Source organism: Pteropus medius, unplaced genomic scaffold (genome assembly GCF_902729225.1).
Source record: "Pteropus medius unplaced genomic scaffold, Ma_sr-lr_union100, whole genome shotgun sequence".
Lineage (NCBI taxonomy): Eukaryota > Metazoa > Chordata > Mammalia > Chiroptera > Pteropodidae > Pteropus > Pteropus medius.
The window spans coordinates 1,035,476-1,056,213 of NW_024342647.1; the positions used below are offsets into that span (position 1 = coordinate 1,035,476).

At 37.9% G+C, this 20,738-nt stretch overlaps 1 protein-coding gene and 1 pseudogene across 6 annotated transcripts in view; both read right to left on the minus strand.

The window, feature by feature from the left end:
• Positions 1-983: 983 nt before the first annotated feature.
• Positions 984-20,738, minus strand: part of CNTRL (centriolin) — a 72,700-nt gene continuing 52,945 nt past the window's right edge. For 4 of the 6 annotated variants that reach the window (XM_039866726.1, XM_039866727.1, XM_039866731.1 and 1 more), the window contains 18 exons: positions 18,403-18,533; positions 18,124-18,264; positions 17,893-18,019; positions 16,925-17,089; positions 16,026-16,185; positions 14,652-14,767; positions 14,352-14,569; positions 12,171-12,328; positions 11,053-11,126; positions 9,701-9,889; positions 9,035-9,260; positions 7,538-7,743; positions 6,342-6,533; positions 4,589-4,861; positions 4,350-4,412; positions 2,942-3,148; positions 1,678-1,764; positions 984-1,417 (listed from right to left, as the gene is read on the minus strand). In XM_039866726.1, the coding sequence (XP_039722660.1) occupies positions 1,705-1,764; positions 2,942-3,148; positions 4,350-4,412; positions 4,589-4,861; positions 6,342-6,533; positions 7,538-7,743; positions 9,035-9,260; positions 9,701-9,889; positions 11,053-11,126; positions 12,171-12,328; positions 14,352-14,569; positions 14,652-14,767; positions 16,026-16,185; positions 16,925-17,089; positions 17,893-18,019; positions 18,124-18,264; positions 18,403-18,533 (2,706 nt within the window). In that variant the 3' untranslated portion in view covers positions 984-1,417; positions 1,678-1,704. Of the gene's footprint in view, positions 1,418-1,677; positions 1,765-2,941; positions 3,149-4,349; positions 4,413-4,588; positions 4,862-6,341; positions 6,534-7,209; positions 7,399-7,537; positions 7,744-9,034; positions 9,261-9,700; positions 9,890-11,052; positions 11,127-12,170; positions 12,329-14,351; positions 14,570-14,651; positions 14,768-16,025; positions 16,186-16,924; positions 17,090-17,892; positions 18,020-18,123; positions 18,265-18,402; positions 18,534-20,738 lie in introns of those variants that run through there. The other 2 variants (XM_039866728.1, XM_039866729.1) reach the window with 2 other exon arrangements.
• Positions 6,029-6,146, minus strand: LOC120605863 (uncharacterized; annotated as a pseudogene).

A 20,738-nucleotide genomic window follows, 5' to 3' on the forward strand; every position in this document is an offset into this window, starting at 1 on the left:
ACATCTGTTGTTTCAAGTGTGATCTTTTTGTAGATACGTGGTTCAGTTCACGACCCTTAAACAGAAGACCTAATGATGACCTTTCATTCCTGTTTATTTGGGAATAGAGGTTTTATGTGGCAGTTTAGAAAGAAAATATTTCACTCATTCAGCAAGCACATGGATAGAACAGAAAAATGTGTCCCCGAAGGATTTCAGTAACTAAATAGGCCAGGCTTCTAAGCGTTTTGCTAAGATGTGAAAAGGAAACAGTAAGTACAAAAGGCACTACCAAACCAGTTTTTGTTTTGGAAGTGGATATCTTCTAGAACTTACTGTTAGCAAATTTTATATCATTTTCATTGTCTTTAACTCTATCCCACATCTTAATTATCCAGTTTTGCCAAATAACTTTTTAGGAGCATAAACCTCAGTAGGTGGTGAGGGATTACTGCTCTGTGCTATTCTGTGTGTAGTAACATGGCATAATGCCTATGTTACTACACATGGATCAGAAGCTGTCTAGGGGCCTAGAAAAGAGTCCTGAAGAATTTAAAAATTTTAAACCTAAATCTATTACATGTAGTTGCATATTTTACCTAAACCATAGGAATAATTCTGTTGCCACACATTTTATTGATAGTAGTTGCTATTCTTGCTTTTAAAGAAATAATGTATTTATAGACTGGAGTTGAGCCAGTAAGTACAGTAATTCAAAAAATGTAAAGTCTGAACACAATTTGAATTTACCAGTGGTCAGATTCCCAAAGTACAATGTTCTACTTTTCCACCAACAAATATGTTTGGTTGAGGAAAAGCACCTGAAGTGCAGTAGTTCTATAATATTTCCAAAGATGAAATATTTTTATCGATAGGAACAACATATTTCAACTTCAGGCAGAAGATAGAAAACCATTTGAAAGACTCATTTCTTAGAAATAAGGTAATAATTTGATGGCTTTACCATAGATCTGTGAAATGTAAAGTCAGACGATAGCCCAAAATTTATTTTTTATTTTCATACGAAAATAGATTTTAAACAAAATCCAAAAAGTAACTTTTGACATTATAAACGGAGAGGGGCTTAACTATACTTTTTTTCTTTTTAACTAGATTTTAACAGTATAGACAAATCTGCAGTTACAGTCAGTATTGGTTTTTATGACAACAGTTCAAAGATGGAAAACATCCTCAACCATCTAGAACCCTGGTTTAAATTGTGTACAACTATTCCCATATGTACAAGTGATTTACAAAAACTCTGGCCTTGATGGTGCAGAAGAAGTAAACTACAGTGGATTTTCAGCATGTAAACTCGCTGGATCTTCATAAAAAACCAAGTGGCATTCCAACCATGAAGTTAGTGAGGTAGTGAAGGTATTTCCTCAGATACATTTATGCAAGATAATATTCTTCAATTGGCTGAGCCATTCTTTTCCTATAGTAAGACACAAAGGAAGTATGAATTCTTGTGACAGTAAAAACAGGTGTTAAATTAACAGAACTAAGTGACAGCATGCTGGCTAATAGGTAAAAGATGCATTTGAGTACTTGTGAAAAATGTTTTAAGGTGAACAAAGCATGGTACAAAATTATCCAAGAAAAAAAAGGTTACTTTTCTTAAGACTGTATGGTAAGCTAGAATTCGATACCTTCCAATTGAAAGTATTAGTTAAAAGAACTATTAATAGCACTTACCCTGTGAGTAGGAAGCTGGCAATGGCATCAATGTTGGTAACCGTCTGGTGATTGTGATGGACCTTGTAGAACTTGTTGGAAGGAGCTCTGAAAAGAAGGGAGATAAAACATTAGGCTCAGAAGCCAGCCCTCTAACTCCAATGTAGTGCGGGCTTTCATCCCCCAGGAACCTGGTTTATGACCCAAGACTCCAAAATAATTCTAACAGTCTCACTCCTAACTGTTGTGCCTCTGACACCTCTATCATTCTCTTGAATTTAGAGCCCTTGAACTCTTCTGGCTGCCATGAGCTGATAATTGAACCTGGCCCCCAACTCCTGTGCACTCATCTCCCACTACTCTGGGCTACCTCCTTTTCAATGACTATTGCCTCTGACACATTCTTCCTTAAGGCCTACCTTAAGGCCCTTGGTGGTTTTGGCCTATATCTGACTTGGGTCCTACATAGGGTAATCATATTTAAATCTTGGGTCTGCTACTAATGAGCTTGTGTCTATTAAAGAGGCAGTTGTCCTTCAATGTTCCTTGTGGCTCAACCATACAATATACTGCTCTGTGGTAAGGACAGATTAGCCCCTAAGTTCTGTTTTTACCTTTTGCTGTAACTTGACATCATTTCTCACAATTTCTTTATCTGTACAAAGGGATAATCCTACCTCCCAGGGTGTAAAGACTAAATGAGATAATACATATAAAGGATATAGTACCTGCACACAGTAGGCACACAGTACTATCTCTGACAGTAATATTGCGTTACTCTTTACCAATCCATGGGCATATTTCGTGTTCATCCTAAATGATTATGAACCTTATCTTAAGTCACACAGAAAACCTTCATGAAATTCAGGGTTTCTTTACAGACTCTGGGTTAAGAGTCTGCATTCAAACTTTTGCAGTAGGCACGGTCGATCATCTTTCCCCAGAATACGGAGACAGACGGACAAAACTAGGACTCAAACAGCCTCACAGGTCTAAACTCTTTAGGTTGACTCAGTGGACATTAATAGTAGAGTTAACTACGTCTCTGAGAGGTCATCTAGTCCAAGTCTGTTTCCTAAGCCGTCAGTTTATACTATTTACATCTACCAACCAACTGATGCCAGTTTTCCCAGGAACCATGGAAAAACAAGTCTTTCCTAAAACAAGTTTTCCAGAGATTTGAAGGTGGCATTTTAGTCCTGAGTCTCCCCTAGATGATGCATAGCAAAGCTTTCAGGTCCTTTCCATGTATAGATCAGACCCGTTGCGAGGAGCTTCCTCTTACCTGGCTTGGTCCAAGCTGACAGTCCTCTGCAAGGGAAGACTCCATCTGAGACAGACTGGGCGACGATGTGGAATCTGCAGAGGTGCTGGTGACCAATTCCCCTAAAGCGTCGACTTGTCTCCTCAAGCTGTGTAAAGTGCCCTCTGTCTGCCGTTTCCCTTTAATTAACACTTCTGCTTGCTTGGACATACAGTGTCGAAGTTGGGCCTGAAAGTGTTGTAAAATTTAGGGTTTTACGTAGAAGAAATGTACCAGAACTATTACTCAGTTTAACCTCTGATAGGCAACTCTATTATAAAGTAGGCGTGGCTGCTAAAAATGTTCTTGTTCTAAAAAGAAAAAAAAAATCTATGAGGTGTATCCTACTCTCAGTGTGCTCTACGTTCACCATTCACCTTCTACGCAGCCTGTCCTCGCCACTGCAACGACGCGCAGGATTCCTGCATCCCGGCCTCGTTAAATTACTGCCCACACTCAGAAGATGGTTTACACTTGATATCTTCAGTGTCTCTCACAGTCTATTTAATCCTCAACTCTGGACTTCTTTCTGGATTTTCCCAAGGCTGTATCTTTGAAATGATTCTCTCAAAGTTGATAAGCAGCACTGTTCAACAGAACTTTCTGTGGTGATGAGAATGTTCTCAGTCTATGCTGTCCAATAATATATTAGTCATATGTGGCTATTGATGGCTTGAAATGTGGCAATGGAAGAACTGAATTTTAACCTGATTTAATAATTACGAATTTACATTTAAATGGCTGCACATATCTGGAGGCTATTGGAGGTCAAGGGCCTCTGCTCACTCAATCGGGCACATGGCTCCTCTCAGCCCCTGCTGTATATGTAACTGTTCTCCACAAATGCATTCTGTCCTCTCCTGTTCTACATCACTCTCATTTTCTAACTCCCACCTATACTCTTAACCCTAAATCTTTAGGTCGACACTGGCCACCAAATCTTAGACTCCTGTTTTCAGCTGCCTACAGATAGACATGCTTCCCGGATGTCTCACGAGGCCTTCAAGCCCAACGCGTTCTGAGCCCAACAACTTTTTACCTGACACCCAAGCCTGCCTTCCCAGTATTCCCCCCACCACTGGCCTGTGAGCTCCTTATTGTTTATCATTGTATCTCTACTTCCCAAATCCTTAGGTTCCATCAGATTTAGTTGAGGCAAAGCAGCATTTACATGGGTTAAAAAACACTGGGCTCACCACCAGAATTCATGGTTTTGAATAATGACCCTTCCGTTTACTGTGTGATGCCAACTTCTCTGACCTTCGACCATGTAATCTAGAAAACTGCTGTGGGTACTTCAATAGAGCCAGTGTGACAGCAGTATGTGAATGCAAGTGATTTTCCCCACTCTCCTCAACAGGCCGAGTATCTCATACTATAAGAAGGCAACCTTGAGTCGATCTTCACGGTGACGCAGCTTCTCTCGCAGGGCTTCCCCACGCCAGTGTTCATCCTTTTTCAGAGGGCAAGACAAACATCAGAGAGTCACCAAACGCTACTATCAGTAACCACCAGCTTTTACCTCCTCCTGCCCTCCCGACTCCCAACTTTGTTTTTCAACTTATTGGGGGGAGGTAGGAACAAGTTATCCTTCTACAAAGTCCAGAGAAGAGCAGGATAAACTCTTACCATTATGTGGACCTGGGAAAAATTTGGTTTTTCTTCAAAAGTTGATGGTCTCTCACTCATGGTGAATGGAAAATTCTCTTTCAAGCTTTCCAGCCCTCCTCCTAGGTGTTCATTTCTTTCCAAAATAGCTTCCAGATCTGCTGGTAACTCTGGAAGAAACTGGTTGAGGTTCTTCAGGCTGGTTCTGATTTCATCTTTCACCTCAGATTTAAGTGTCCTCATCGCGTCACTAATTTCCATTTGTCTTCTCTCCAAATCTTTTTGGTTTGCCATCTAAAGAGTGAGAGTCAGATGCCACTGGTAAAGTTTGGGACTGACTTAGAACTGTTTAGTGTTTAATGTGTCATGTATTTAAAGATCTATAAATGTCAAGAACTTGTGATTTTTTTCAACTACTCAAGTATCTATAAGCTACCAAGTAAACAATTTCACTGGCATTTTGACTGGAGCAACTTCCATTTAGAAAAGCATGGGCACAGTGTTCCCTGAAGGTATTACTCCACAAAAGTCAGACTCTCAGGAATTAGATGGAGCTGGAGTCTAACCTCATTGCAAGTAAACATTACTAGAATGACTCAGGACAAGTCAGCTAACTTCTGAACCACTGTTACCTCAGTTATACATTAGGATAATAACTTGCATAGAAAATGTGAGAACTAGGTGAGCATTTATATGAAGTACCTTAGTGGACCTAATAAATGGCAAGAACATAATTAAACCCCAAAGGAGAAAACAGTCATTTACTGAAACAAGTCGTAAGTGATCTAGATTATAAGGGTTAATGCTGGGGCCTTAGAAATGATCTGGTCCAATGTTTTCATTTTATAGGTGAATAATCAGGTGGTCTGGATAACCTAGAGGTTTCCTCAGGTGTTACAGACTGTGTTGAATACCTGAGATGACTCTATGTGGCTCTCTCCATAAAGAGCTTAGTGAAGATATTATGGTCATATCCACTGCTAGTCACCCTTACAAGTTTGCAGAGGCTTGGGGCCTTTAAATAAAAGTTATTTTTCTTTCTTAAACCAAAGGGGGTGTGTAAGGGAGGGGTTGGAGGCACAGATGAACCCGAATGGCCACAGGGAGTTGTTCAAATGACAAAGTGTGGCAGGGTCAACAGAGTGGCCACAGCAGCCCGACTAGGGAGCTCAGGGTGGCCCAGATGCTGACCCTGGCTAAGGGATATCAGGGGCATCCAGGATTGGACTCTCCCAGTCTAAGTGGGAACCACTCCCACACCCACTGCAGGTTACTTTGGAGTCATTTTTTCTTGTCCTGGGGGTTTGGCTCTTACAGACTTGTTAGCATAAAATCTAACATTTCAAACTACTACTTTGAACTAAGATAAAATTTTATGCTGAAGAACTTTATTTTCCTCTCAAAAACTAAGATAAAAAGCTTATTGAACTTAAGGGAATTTTATTTTTTATTTTTTTTAAATGCCTATACACCTGGTCTTCCTAGGTGGTCTCCCATCCAAGAACTAACCAGGCCTGACCCTGCTTAGCTTCTGAGATCAGACAAGATCGGGCACATTCAGGGTGGCATGGCCGTAGACAAAGGGAATTTTAAAAATGTTTTGAACACATTCTTTTTTCTTGTGGAGGTACATTTCTAAATTTTAAGGACAGAAAAAAAAGATTTGACCTACAAGATATTCTTATAGTCAGCTTTACAATTTCCACAAACAAGTACTTTTCTTAAAAGAGGTATTTCAGAAACGAATGTCTGAGCCCATGGGGAGTGAGCATGCCTCACGAGTCCTCTCTGTCCGGGGCCGGCCAGCCGGGGCTCCTGGGCACACCTGTTTCTTGAGCTCCGAGTACTCATGCTGCATCTGGTTGAGCTCCTTCATGAGGCGCCTGGCCCTTTCATGGTTGTCCTGGGCCACCTGTTCGATTGTTGCCATTTCCTTCTGCATGCAGCTGTTCTCCTGCTTTTGCTCCTAGCACAGGAGGAGGAAAATGACTGTGGGGTCCAGGACCTGGTGGTGGTGTTGGCTTACACACTCACTAGCACTGTAACTTCATTTCTCATCTGGCCACAGCTGTAAAATGGGAGCAATTCTACCTGCCTTCTTTAGCAGCTATGTTAGAGCCAGGAGTACATATGTGGTCAGAGTCTGTTAGCCCAAAGTCTGAATCCTAGATCTGCAACGTGACTTTTGATAATAAGTTATTTTTCCTTTCTATCCTCTATTAACTGCCTACAAAATGGGAACAATGATCCCTATCATCACAAGGTTATTGTGAGGATTAAAATCTAGACATTTGCATACTACCTTTACAACCATGTTGCCTATTGCTAATTGTAAGAGGATCACCTTTTGGGAAATGTGCATGGTTTGAATGTTCCATTCACACAACTGGGCTCCATTAATTCCTCCAGAAGGTATTAGTAAAATCCATTCCTGTGACAGGCCCCATTGCTGCCCACCTACCTCCACCCAACATAAACTGTTTTGAACTTGTCTGAGTATCACCTCCCAAAATTTATTTCATAGATAAATGCATGCTAGTTTGGGCTTCCTGGTTTCAGGATAGTGATTAATTAAAGCTAATGTTGACTGAAAAGGGCAGGATAAGAAAAATCTGTGAGCACTGACTGCAGCTATGTAAATGTCTTCAGGAGCCTTATTTTCCCCAAGCCCCCTCCAGGACCCCCGCAGAGGAGGGGTAAGCAGAGGCTTGCTAGCTGAGAATGCTCTCTGCTTTGTGCGGACATCGTCTGTTCATGTGACCGTCTTTTTATCCAACCAGCAAGAGCTCCTCTAGGGCTGCAGTCCAGACTCAGGCAAAATCTGCCATTAGCTTTAAGAACAAATTATGCATTAATGGGTTAGGGACTAGGCTGACAGGTAATCCATTTTCTCTACACTGAAGCAGTGTTTTAGTTAAAACATTTAAATGCATCATTTCCTCATAAACTGCCAGGGCAGCAGGTACTCACAAGAAGGTTTTTCTCCAGCTGGCTTCGCTGGACCTTAAGTGCTTCCTTCAGGCTGAGCACCTGTTTCTCGGCTTTCTTTCTTTCTGTTAAGAACTGGTTCCGCAAAAGGCTGAAGTCGGCCCTCATAGAGTCCATCTCCTTCTGGAGAGCCAGTAGCTCACTGGACTTTTCCATTAACTGCTGTTCCCGTTCTGAAAGCTGTTGTTCTGAAATGAGCATTTCTGGTAGTTTGGGCTGGCTGTAGGCAGACTGCACAATGACATACCACCCCCTCCTCCAGCATCGAGTCTTCCAAGTCTCCTCCGACCCACACCAGAGGCCCAGAAAAAGGCCCAAATAAGGGTGCCCCTCGACATAACTGGTTCCTGGAGGGCCTGATTACAAAATGATAGATAGCTACTGTCTCCCTTTTGAGTCTTTTACTCAAAAACAGCTCCAGTCTTGAGGTGCAGGGAACATGGAACAGACGGCCGAAGTTTTTAATAAACGCTGATTTTAACAAAGGGAGGCACACCAGTACTACTTCTGTCATGGGAGGTGGTGCAATAAGAAGAACACAGGATGTGGAATGGTATCAGCCCTTTCTTACAGGGGGCCCCTATCTCCTGGTGTTCAATGGGAATCATGTATGCAAATACCTAGTACATAGTGAGTACTCAACAAATAATGCTTGTACATAATAGTGACATTTGAAACAAAATTTTCTGATCATCCTCTTTAGAGTAACATCCTATCCAGATTTCACTTTTTACACATCTGGCGTGGTCATGCTCAGCATATTTGTTAAGTTTCATTTGCATAATGAAATGGTTGAGTTTGATTCTATCAAGAGTTCCCAGGGGAAAAGGAATATTAATCCTTCCAACCCCTAAGTCCACTGAGTTCACTTGGGGGGCACAATATTTTCTGAGCATTATTAAACCCTGCAGCCTACAAAAAAAAAAAAATCACTTACCGATGTTAGAACAATCATTTACCCTGGATTCCCATGATAATTCACTTATTTAGGGCTCAAGAGAGAACAGACAGATCCAAAGACAAATACCTATATTTTGGTATTTGTCCAATTTGACAGAAATCTGTCACTGTCAAATTTGGATAGAAGTAGAATAGTTAATACTGTTTTTTTTTTTGATTGGTTGAAAATGGGTCATTGTTCCCAAAACTCATAATGTACTTCATAGAAAGCCTTCTAGAGCACCTTTTGGCACTTCTTTGCCTTACTGCCCCACTTTCTTGGGACAGCATTCTCAAAGAAGGCAATACAGTAAAGTAAAAAGGTTTAATAGTCTCAGGATCAAATGCCATTGCCATAAAGACAAACTGCTTCCTCATCTCTCACAGGACTAGGAGGATCAAATGGGTACCACGCTTCCTGCTGTGCTTCTCCCTCCTCCTTCTGGGCTATGGCTGGGGCCTTGGGTCTCCTTTACACACTTTATAAGACAACCAGCAGAACCCCTCCCCCCACCCTAGTGTGATGTTCGGAATACATACTGGTTTGAGAGAGCGCCTTCTCCAGGGCCTCGCCCCACCTTTCCTCTTCCTGCAGAGTCCTGACACGCTCTTCAGTCATCAACAGCTCTGTGAGCACCTGCTCCAGGTTGCTTTTCTGATCTGTTAATTCCTTTTCCACCTTGTGCTGCTGCTCCTTCAGTGTCACTTTACTGGCTTCTAATTTTTTTTCTTCACTTTCTCTCTCTTTCTGGAGTCTTTGAAACATCTTAATAGAAAACAAACTTGGTTAGTCATAAAATAACAAATAGTGTCCCAGATGAGGGAACCTTAACGGACACTAGATAGATTCTAGTTCAACAGAAAGTAGGAAACAGCCCATGGTGAGAGAGTGTGAGTTCCCTTTACAAAGGTGATCAAGCACGAACTGGAAAACTATTTGGTCAGCAGGTGAGAAGGGCATTCAAGCGGCAAGTGGCATGTGGCCATCAAGATTCTTTACAGAATCAATGTTCTATGGCCTTAATGGTCCGTAAATGTTAATATCAAGGGAGTGAGAGTTGGTGTACAATCCCCCTGCATACACAGGGCAGTTAAGGGAGGCTAGTCCCACGGGGGTACTTCTCAGCAGGTTTCTGCTGAGGGAGGAAAAAGATCGCACAAGTGACAAAGTGTTTCCTGTTATGTAAAATTATCAATGTGTAGTACCGTTTCTTGTTCGGCTAGTTTGGCCTTGTTTTCTTTAATCTCATTCTGGAGTGCTTGAAGCTGTTGTTGTTTTTTCTCCCCTTCTTTTTGGCAGTCTTCAAACTTCTTTATCCACTCACTGATGTCCTTCTGGAGCCTGGTCTGCTCACTGAGCAGTGTGTCCTTATGCTTGGTAGTTTGGAGCAAGTCCTTTAGGTAAAAGAAGACAATAAAAATACTAACAAAGCCATCTTTACTAGAGGTGGCTAGTGCCACTCTAGGATCTACTAAGTCCGACAAAATGAGAAGCATAGAAGTTCCATATCCTTTGCTATCTCAATAAACTTATATAAAGGTACACGGAATTCAATCACTGGCTTTCCTCTTTTTAGTACCTAAAAAAGCAATATGACAGAAGATGTCAGAACCTCAGCAAGAGACTCAGTTCCTCTGAGCTTTAGTTGCTTTGTCACCCAAGGTGGGACTGAAAGACACTCACCTCACAGGCTTGCTAAGAAGATTAAGAAAAGCTGTGAATAAGGATAATTCTTATTGAAAATGAACCTGAAATCTTGGTTTTGTTACCATTTGAAATATTTACACAGGTTAAAAAACTCGAAAACAATAAATACATACTTCTTCAAGGAACCCAAATTGAGCATTTTTGAAAAAGTTACACTTTTGAAAAATAACACAGAAAATATTCATAAGAACCCATGTAAGACTTTTAAAAGATAGAATACTTTGATTTTTAAGTTTTATGTATCTTAGAAATACAGACTCCTAAAAGTAGCAGAAAAAGGAGTTTGATGTCTAATTCAACCCTAATTTACATAGTGGAAACTGAAGCCCGGAACTTGCTTGAGGACTCTGGAACTCGAATTATAGCACTATTCTCATGGGACAGCACTGAGTTACCTTTAAGAAGATCATCAGAAGTACAAGGGTCAAGGATCTACTCTATTCAGCATCTGACAAGACCAAGGCCCAGATTTGGCAGTTACTCTGCAGCTCAATGAGTAATCAAATCAAAATCCAGCCTTTGGAGGCCTCATCTGTGCCACAGATAAGAGATGGTCCATCTGGTCCCTGAAGACCCCAGAGAGACTGCTGAGGGGTTGGGCTCTGGTCTAGCCACCACCTTACTTACTAACTTTGAATAAAACACTGTCTGAATCAAGAGTTCTAGGGCTAACATAAATTAGAAAATCACTGCTCTGAATCAAAATTTTTGTGTATATAATGTCTTTGTTATGTAAATAGCCCTATGGGACCTGCTGGTATGGAAAAGAACCAGCCTATTTGATTTAATATTTCAACCAATTGTCTACATGCCTTTAGGATACTACTGGAAGATTGCGTGTTAGGCTTACCTGTTTTGTTAGGTTCAAATGGTCTCGGACATTAGCTAGTTCCTCCTGTAGTGGGTTTAGTGCTTCTCGTTTTTCTATAGAAATAACATTTACATAAAATAAGAAATATGTATATACGCATTTTCTGGATTCCCATCAGCTCCCCCATAAAATAGAGTGGAAGTAAATTTAAACATATTTCTGTTAAATGTATGACTATGCCACACTATCTAATTAAAGACCAAGAAAAGAGTTAGGTGCATGCATGACCCAGATCTGGGCTTGGAGCCCAGGTTTTTAACAGACTTCCCTGTTCAAAACCTCACACGAAATTTTTTGATAGATAACACCTAGTGCTGCTGAGGTGCATGGTTTAAACTCAGGCACCTTCAACGCCACTGGCAGAAATGTAAATGTGGTACGACCTTTTAGGAAGACAATTTGGGAATAAATTTTATATCTATTCTGGTTTTGTCACTTACTAGTTGTGTGAGCTTGAGTAAGTCATTTCTCCCTTAAGCAAGTGACAAAGAAACTAAGCTTAAGTTGCCTCATCTGCAAATGGGTAAAATAATTATTTTTACCTCATAAAAATGTCATAACGAGTGAGAAAATGCATATAGAATATTTGCATCATATCTAAGACATAGTAAGTGCTCAACAAATATATTAGCTAGAATTAATAACTTTCCCTAAATAATCATGAATAATTATAAATTTTGGCAATAAAGATATTATTTGCATCTTTGTTTTTCTTTTTAAAATATACAAACACATACATCCCTAGAAAAAATCTGGAAAGATATTCACCAAACTGTTAATAGGAATTTTCTCTGAGGAGTGAGGTCAAAAATAATTTTTATCTTTTTGCTGTTTTTAAATTATTCTTTAATGAAAATGAATTAGTTTTTTTTAATAGCTTTAAGATATAATTCATATATCATGTATTTCCCCCATACAATTCAGTGGCTGTTAGTATATTCACGGAGTTGTACAAACATCACTACAATCTAATTTCGGAACATTTTTGCCACTTCTAAAAGAAACTCAGTTCTGTAATAAGAAAATCAAACAATTAAAAGACGACTCTAACAAAAGAAGTCACAGTGCTGCTGTTGTGTTTGCCTCGTGCCTCGTACCTCGTAGTTGCTGCTGCATTGCCGCAATATCTTTGTGCAGTGACAGCTTGTCTTGGTTTAGCTGGTCTAGTTCCTGCTGCAGTTTTCGGACACCCAATTCCAGCCTTTCTAAGTTTGATCGCTCCATTTTGCTATTCTCTTCTGTAGCTGCTAAAACCCTGCCAATCCCAGTAAAGAATAGTCAGACTGTCGAGTACAAAATGTTAAAGCGCACGCAAGAGACAAATGAGGAACAGTGTTACACTTTCACAATATAGTTATGAAGTCTGAATGATTATAAATCTTAGAAATTTAAGGCTCTTCAACTCACTTTCAAAAGGAATCTTATTTTCAGCTTTCCAAATAGGAGATTTTTCAAAAATTCACTAAATCGAATTTAGAAAAATAAAAATCAGGGATAAAAACATGACTAGCACTCAGAATTCCAAAAAATCTGAGTGATTAAGATGGAACTCTAACTTCTGACAAATGAAAAAGTAGGAAACACAATTGTATGTATAATAGGATTTGTCCAAAATAAGACGAGCATCAAAATGAATTCTTTTACGTGAATGGAATCACACTGTATGGACTTGTTTTCGTTTGGCTTCTTTCCCTGAGAAAAATTACTCTGAGATTCATCTATGTTGTTATGTGTATCAACTCCATCTCTTTTTATTGCTGAGTGTTATTCCGTGGTATGGATATACTATAATTTGTCTATCTATTCACCAGCTGATGGACCTTTCATTTAGATTGTTTCCAGTTTGGGGCTATTTATTGCAAATAAAAGTTGCTATGAACATTAACGTACTGTCTTTGTGTGGACATGTGCTTTCATGTCTCATGAGTAAATACCTAGGAGTGTAACTGCTAAATCTTCTGGTAGGTATATGTTTGATTTTTTAAGAAACTGCCAAACTATTTTCCCAAGTGGTCTCACTAACATTTTACTAAAACTAAAATGCCCATCAATCGTGTGTGAAAGTTCCTCGCAAACATTTTATCAGTCTTTAATCTTAGCCATTCTAATAGGTGTGTAATGGTATCTCATTGTGGCTTTAATTTGCATTTCCCTACTGGTTAATGATGCTGCACATCCTTTTATGTGTTTGTCACCCACATATCTTAAGTGAAATGTCTGTTCAAATCTTTTGCCCATTTGAAAAACTGGGTTGTTCATTTTCTAATTACTGAGTTTTGAGAGTTACATGTGTTCTAAGTACAAGTCTTTTATCAGATATATGGTTGCAAAGATTTTTCTCCCAGACATGTCTTTTCATTATCTTAACAGTGTGTTTTGAGGAGCAAAAGCTTTAAGTTTTGATGAAGTCCAATTTTATCAATTTATTCTTTTATAGATCGTGCTTTCTGGCATCATATCTAAAACTTTTTCCCTAACTCAAGGTCACAAATATTTTTTTCCTATGTTTTCTCTTAGGAGTTTTATACTTAGGTTTACATTTATGTTTACGGTCTATCTTGAGTTCATTTTTATATATAGTATGAGGTGTTTTGAGGTTCTTTTTTTTTTTTTGGTTTCTGATATGCAATTGTTAAAGCAGCATTTTTTGAAAAGGCCATCTTTTCTCTACTGAAAAGGATGCCATTGCATCTTTGTCAAAATCAGCTGGGCACATATTTGTGTTTACTTCTAGACTTCCTATTCTGTTCCACTGATGTATTTGTCTATCTTTATATCAGTGCCACAGTGTTCTGATTACCATAGCTGTACACTAAGACTTGAAATCAGGTAGTGTTAGCCCTAAACTTCTGTACTTTTTCTGTACTTTTTTTGGTGTCATAGCTAAAAAGTTTGAGATTCTATTCTAGGTCCTTCACATTTCCATATGAATTTTAGAGCCAGACTATCAATTTCTACTTAAAAAGCCTGTTGAGATTTTGATCGTGACTGTTTTGAACCTACAGATCACTTTGAGAACTAAATCTTAACAATATTGTCTTCCTACCCACAAACTTTACTTAAAAACCCATGACAGGTTATTTTTTAAAAATGCTTTTGGAAGAAGAAAAACTAAAAGGAAATTTACCCAAAAATATTATTGGTGATTTGCATGGTGATACTGAGTTTGTGGAGTATTCTTTTTTCCTTTTCTCTATTTTCTAATTTTTTAATAGTGTGTTTATAAAGCTTTAGCTTTCAAGAAGTGATCTTGCAAGCTTATTTGTTCCTGCTCTCACCGTTTGGTTTGTGCTAACTTCTTTTCCCAGCTGCCACATTTCTCTTCGAGATCTTGCTTTTCTTTGCACAAAGACTCAACACATGACTGTAATGCTCGGGTCTCAGCAGTTATTCGCTCTATTTCCCGTTTGTCCCTCTCGAGGAGCTGCTTCTGCCATTCTATTTCTCCTTTCTGTCGCAGGGCTGTCTGCTGCAAATTCTCTAACTCTAGTTTCTCCTAAATTAGGTAAAAGAAAGCTCAAAGATGTGAGAAAACAAAGAATGCAGCTTGGTAAGGGTTAAAAAACTGTGTTTATTACCTCTAGCACTTCAACCTGAATCTTCTCTAACTCAGACATCTTTTGGTCATGTTGTAGCTTCAAACCTTGTAGCTCATTGTTTTCAAGTTGCGACATGTCCAGAATATTCTTTAGTTCTAACAGAAACAAAGCATGGTCCATGGTATTAAATGAATTTGGGAAGATTTACAAGATTAAACAGAAAATGCCACTGACATACAAGAAACAATAGATAATCAAAAATTTGTTGTGCTGAATTAATGGAGCTAATTGTATCTTTAATGAAAAAAATCCTTTAAAAGTATTGCTAAGTGTTAATTTAAACAAAACATTTTAACAAAAACATTTAACAAAGATCTAGTTCTAAAAGCATTTACCCCACCTAAAAGAATTTTAACAAAAATAAATAGAAAAAACTTTAAAATATATACAATGAGATTTATATAATTTTTTATGCTTTGAAATATAGATTTTTAAACATTAACTTTTTTCTTATTATAAAAATATTTGCTCACTACAGAAAATTTGAAAAAAATAAAGTATAACAGAGAAAAACAAAAACCCGTCATTATCCTATCCTAAGATGATCACTATTAAAACAGCGTTTTTGATGTATTTCCTTCCAGAGCACATGCGTGGGCACACCCACACCCACACACATTTTGAAATGAACTGGGAATACATTCTATACTTTTTCTTTCTTTTTTCATTCTCTTCATCAGCATTTTTGCATGTCGTTTAAGCGTTAAAAATGTGGCTTTTAAATCGGTCACTTGCTTCCAAATTGTCACAAATTTTGCTGCACCTAACCAACTGAACCAGCTTAATTTGTAAAACAAGGAAATAAAATAAAATAAATAAATATTGCTGTGATCTGCAAATAAATGCTTGGCTTCTTTAGAAAACTAGAAATGAACTAAGTAGTTTAACAAGCGTGAATTTTAAGAATCTTGAAACACTGGTAGAGTATTCCAATTTATACTTCAATCAACAGCCTAGAAGTAAGTGCTCTTTTTTTGGCCACACTTTGGTTAGCAATAAATATGATTATTTTACTTTTAAATAAGTATATCAATTTGAATGGCAGAGAATATCATATTCCTTTTATAATCTGCTTTCTTTGCTTATTCATAATAAAGTTAAGCTTCATTTTATTTATTTATTTATTTATTTATTTAATATTTTACATTTATTGGAGTAACATTGGTTAATACAATTATATAATTTTCAGGTGTACATTATAATTTGACATCTATATATTCTATTGTGTGATTACCACCCAAAGTAAAGTTAAACTTTAAAAGAAGTCTACTTAACCATTGTATTTTTTTTGTAATCTGGAATATAGACACATCTAACACCAGACTTTATAAAATTGTTTTCCTTTAAACTTACCAGTTTTATGTTTAGACATTTGTCCTAAAACTACCTGAAGGTTTTCTTCCTCTTTTTCAATTTCCTGCCTTATAAGTGTAAGTTGAGTTTTTTTTTCACTAATCTGGACATTCAGTTCTCCTTTCTGAAAACTCAATTCTTCCAGAAGAGATTTTACTTCCTGAGCAGAATAAAAAACAAAAACAAAAACAAAAAAAAGTCAACCACCACCCCCAAATTTTGAATGGAGATTACTTTATTACCAGTTCTGTTATTAACTGTCTCCTTTCATAGAAATTCTAATTTGGAAACAAGCTCATTTTGCCTTTTATATCAGTACTATATTTTATACTAACATATTTTTGTATAATAGAAGAATGTAATATACTAAAATGTATAAGCAGTATTTACTATGTGTAAGGCAATGTATTACAGAGAAAAAAACGCTGATTCAGATACATCTCCTGCCCTCAAGGGGTTTAGCCCTCTTTGGGGAAGTAAGGCAGGGAATATAAACATGATCATGAAAGGCTAAGATGCCCTAGGAAATGTGCAGAGTGCTACCAAACTCAGAAGAGAGAGAAACTCCTTCCAGGGTAAAGGAAAAATCAGGGAAGTCTTCTTAGCATGAAGCTGGACCATGAAAATGAATAGAATCTAGACATAAGATGGAGTTCCTGGAGAAGAAATGATATGAAAAGGCACAGAGGCAGAAAACCTTGGGCACATCCAGAGAACATTATTAGAGCTATAAACAGCAGCCACACCATGGATATACAAAACACCACCAAAATGATGTTACAGAGGAGTCAAGAAATCAGGAATAATATTCGCATTTGGGGGGGGGGACAATGAAAATATCTCAAAATAAACTTATACCGCTATCTTAGGACTTTTAAGAAAACTCACTGAAAACATACCCTAATGTGACTGCACTTCTCAGCTACTTCTGTCTCTCCCAGTCTCAGTGCTTCTTGGAGATCAGCTTTGGCCTGGACCATGCTTCCTTGGAGTAGATGCAGCTCTTCCGTTTTATGTCCTAACTGCCTGTCCAAGACGGCCATCTCCTGCTGCTGAGCTGTCACCTGCATTAAAGAAAAGGTAAGAATGCAAAGCTTGAAAAAGGCCATGCAGCCTTCAGGGCTTAGATGGGACTGGTTAGTCCAGCTAAAGGTTGTGAGTAGAAATTAAGAGCTAGCCCAACTCTAATTACCCCAGCTGCAAGAGTCAAGAAGGCCAGGCTGGGGGTGCAGGCATGAAATGCCCAATAAAGACCTTACGATCACATATATAAAATCATTCAAGTCACAGCCAAAACAAGAATAGGATAATAATGATTATCACTTAGGTTATGGTTTTCAAAGAACTTTCATATCTATACATTATTCCATTTGACAACTATATTGGCAATGGAAGTTAGGTGGAGATTTAAAAAAATGTATTCATTTTGTAAATTTAAAAATTAAAATTTTAAGGGTAACACATATTTGTTTACAGAAAAAGCATAAAATGCAGACATGCAAAAGAAAGAACATGGAAAATCCTCATAACCCTCTCTTATCAGATGACCACTTCCATACTTTTGTACAGGTTAAAAATACAAACACAAGTGTTCATAAACACATTTAACATAAATGATCTGAGTATATCCTGTTCTGAGACTCGCTTCTTTTATTAAATAATATTTTTTTTGTATTAAGGTGGGACTCAAATTTGGGTTGGACTCTATACTTAACCACTAGGATACATAGCCCCATTTATGTTTATACTTTATTTTGTATTTTCCTCTCTTTTGTACAATCAAACGCATATTACTTGTTATAATCATCACGTGAAAGTAGGTTTCAAAGCAACATGAACTGGTTTTTCAAGGCGTCTGTTGCCATACCTGGCTTTTCAGCTTCTCCAGCTCTGCTCTCTTGGCCTGCAGAAGGCTCTCGGACTCTTTAAGGACCTGCAGGTGGTGATCCTCATTGCGTTCCGCAGTCTCAATGTCTTCTTGCAGTTTCTGCAGCCTACAAAGCATGCAGTACTAGAGCAGATCCAAAGGGAGACTCAACCCCAAGAGCCATTTTCCAGCACAAGCCCCTCGAAGCCCTACAGAGGGCGTAGTACTTACTCTTCGGTCAGTTTTTCCTTCTTTTTGTTTAGACAATGGAAATCTGAGTTTTTTGTTGCAATAACTTTGTTTATTTCTTTCAAGATTTCTTCTTGCTCAATTTTGTGCTGCTCCAATTCCGTTGTGTCAGCCTGGAGCAATCTAAAACACATCCTATTATTCCCCCAGGACCCACAGACTTAACATGCATTATTTATCATAAAACAATTATTATCCTCTTAGAACCAAACGTCTCATTCATCTTACCAAATACATCAACAGCAGAGGGATCCCACCTACCTGAGCTGCTGGTCAGCTGTGACAAGATTAACAGCAGTTTCCTGAGCTCTCTTTTCTAATTCCTCGGCATCTTTCTCAGTTTGTAATAAATTTCTCTTGGCAACAGTGAACTTTTCAACAGCATCTTTTGTCTAGAAAAGAAACTATTATTAAAAGCAATTCAGTTACAATACTCTCTCATAGCTATTGGTAGTGTAAATTGGTATAAATCTTGGAAAACAAGGCAATACAGAAGGATCGAGAAAAATGTTCATTCACTTTGACTCTCCAATTCTCAGAAAATAATTCAAAAGAACTACTACACAAAAATGATCATTATATAATGAAGTAATATAAGGACAAATAATAGATTCAGCAAATGATAATGCATCAACACGATGGAATACTCTGTAGCCTTTACAACAGGATAACAATGTAGCAACTTGGAAAAATGTTAATGATTTTATGTTGACTGAAAAAAGACAAATTTAAAATGGTACAAGCACTGTAAGAGAAACTGCGTAAAACTATATCTATATTAATAAAGACAGAAGGCAATGCAAAAATAAAAACAATCATTTGAGGGTGGTAAGACTGGATGATCTTATTCAAAAAGTAACCTGTAATATTATTACGTTATTTTTTTTTTCAATTAAAAATATCTCCCCAATTAAGTGGCAACAAAGTGATTTTACCAATATTCCTTCCAAACAGAGATTCTGGTTGTACTCGAGATATTATCATTAAGTATAACCTCACTAATCCTAAGATGATTTAATTACAGCTGAGAAACACAAGTATAATACTTTTGAAATATTTCAAAATGATCCTATAGAAGATTTGGCAAAAACAGTATATATATTTATTTTATATCAACTTAGTTTCTTTTTCTGTCTAAAAGAATAGGCTTAAAACAATAATATCAAAGGTCGAAAAATAGTTTAGTTTGTACTTCGTTAAGCAGTGACTCACCTTCAGCCAAAAAATTCAAGTTTTACAGTTGCACGAAAGGAGGAGTTGTCTTTATGTTAAACTAGTCTATCAAACATCCCATGTGGATGCAAAAGGGTTGGCAAGTCCCGAAGAGCTAGATATTTCACCATACTTCTTTTAATTTCAGATGGCTAGTTTCTGTCAGTTTCATCAGCAAAGCATCGGACAAAACTCACTAGGAACTCCAGAATGCCATGTTTCTAAGTAGTATTTTGTCTCTTTCTATGTCAGGTTTTAACATGTCTGGCACATTCTTTACAAAATGCAGCACTTTCTCCCTCCCTCTTCCTCCTTAGCAAGCTGCCTCCCTGAGTCACTTTAGGAGGATGAAGGGAAAAGAGCTGATTAGCCTCAGTTCACTTACTATCTCTGCCTACTATCGGTATCATCAATTTTCTTTTCTATATCAGTGATAAATTTTTCTCTCATCCTGCTCACATTTATTTTCTCTCACAGCAATCTAACATATGGCAGAAGTGACTGATCATCTGAAAAGAGATGAGGATATTTTTCCATTCTTATTAAAGCCATCGCCCATAGAATTCTTTAAGAAATCCTTCATTTCAGTTCTTGGGTAACAGATTTCTATTCATTTGAATCGATCCACTTTGAAATAACCATATAAGAATAGTAGTTTCTGAGGTGCTTCATGTGGATACTAGAATTTATCCCAGAATTCTCATCTAATAAAAAAAGCTCTCTTGGTGAGGCAGAACTTTAACTGTGTGACCCTGGGCCAGATACCACCCTCCCTCAGCTATATTTGTGAACTGGGCTAACAACCATCACAGGGTTCCCAAGAAGGTTAAAGGAAGTGGTATTTATAAAATAGCCAATGTGTGGCCATAGAAGGGGCTCAATAAAAGGTAATTCCTTTTATTGACTTCCTGACTTCCTTGACTTTCTTCTGTGTTGAAGTCCCAAGAATACTCTCAGACCAAAAAACATTTGATTTTATATCATTATCAACTTAGAGAACAAAGTAAGACTAGAAGTCCTATAAGGTACATTGCTGCATTTTAAGAATATAGGATGGATCTATTTGATAAATATAGATATCAAAGCTCGAATAATTTAAAAAAAGACACACACAAGATAAGGAAGTGGTGTGTTAGGAACTAATTACTTCGAGAGCTTTGAATATGCTACTTCATTTAATTTATACTGAATAGCCTAGGTATTCTTAGCCTGAATTTATGGATGAGAAAAGCAAAGCTCAAGGACTTAAGTGACTTGTCCAAATTCTCACAGCTACTTAACTAGCAGAATCCGGCCTGGAACCCAGCTGTCTGACTTGGACTCTTGTCACATTTCCTTTCTAATCCTTCATGCTGACGACACTAAGCTGTATTACTCCAAACCAC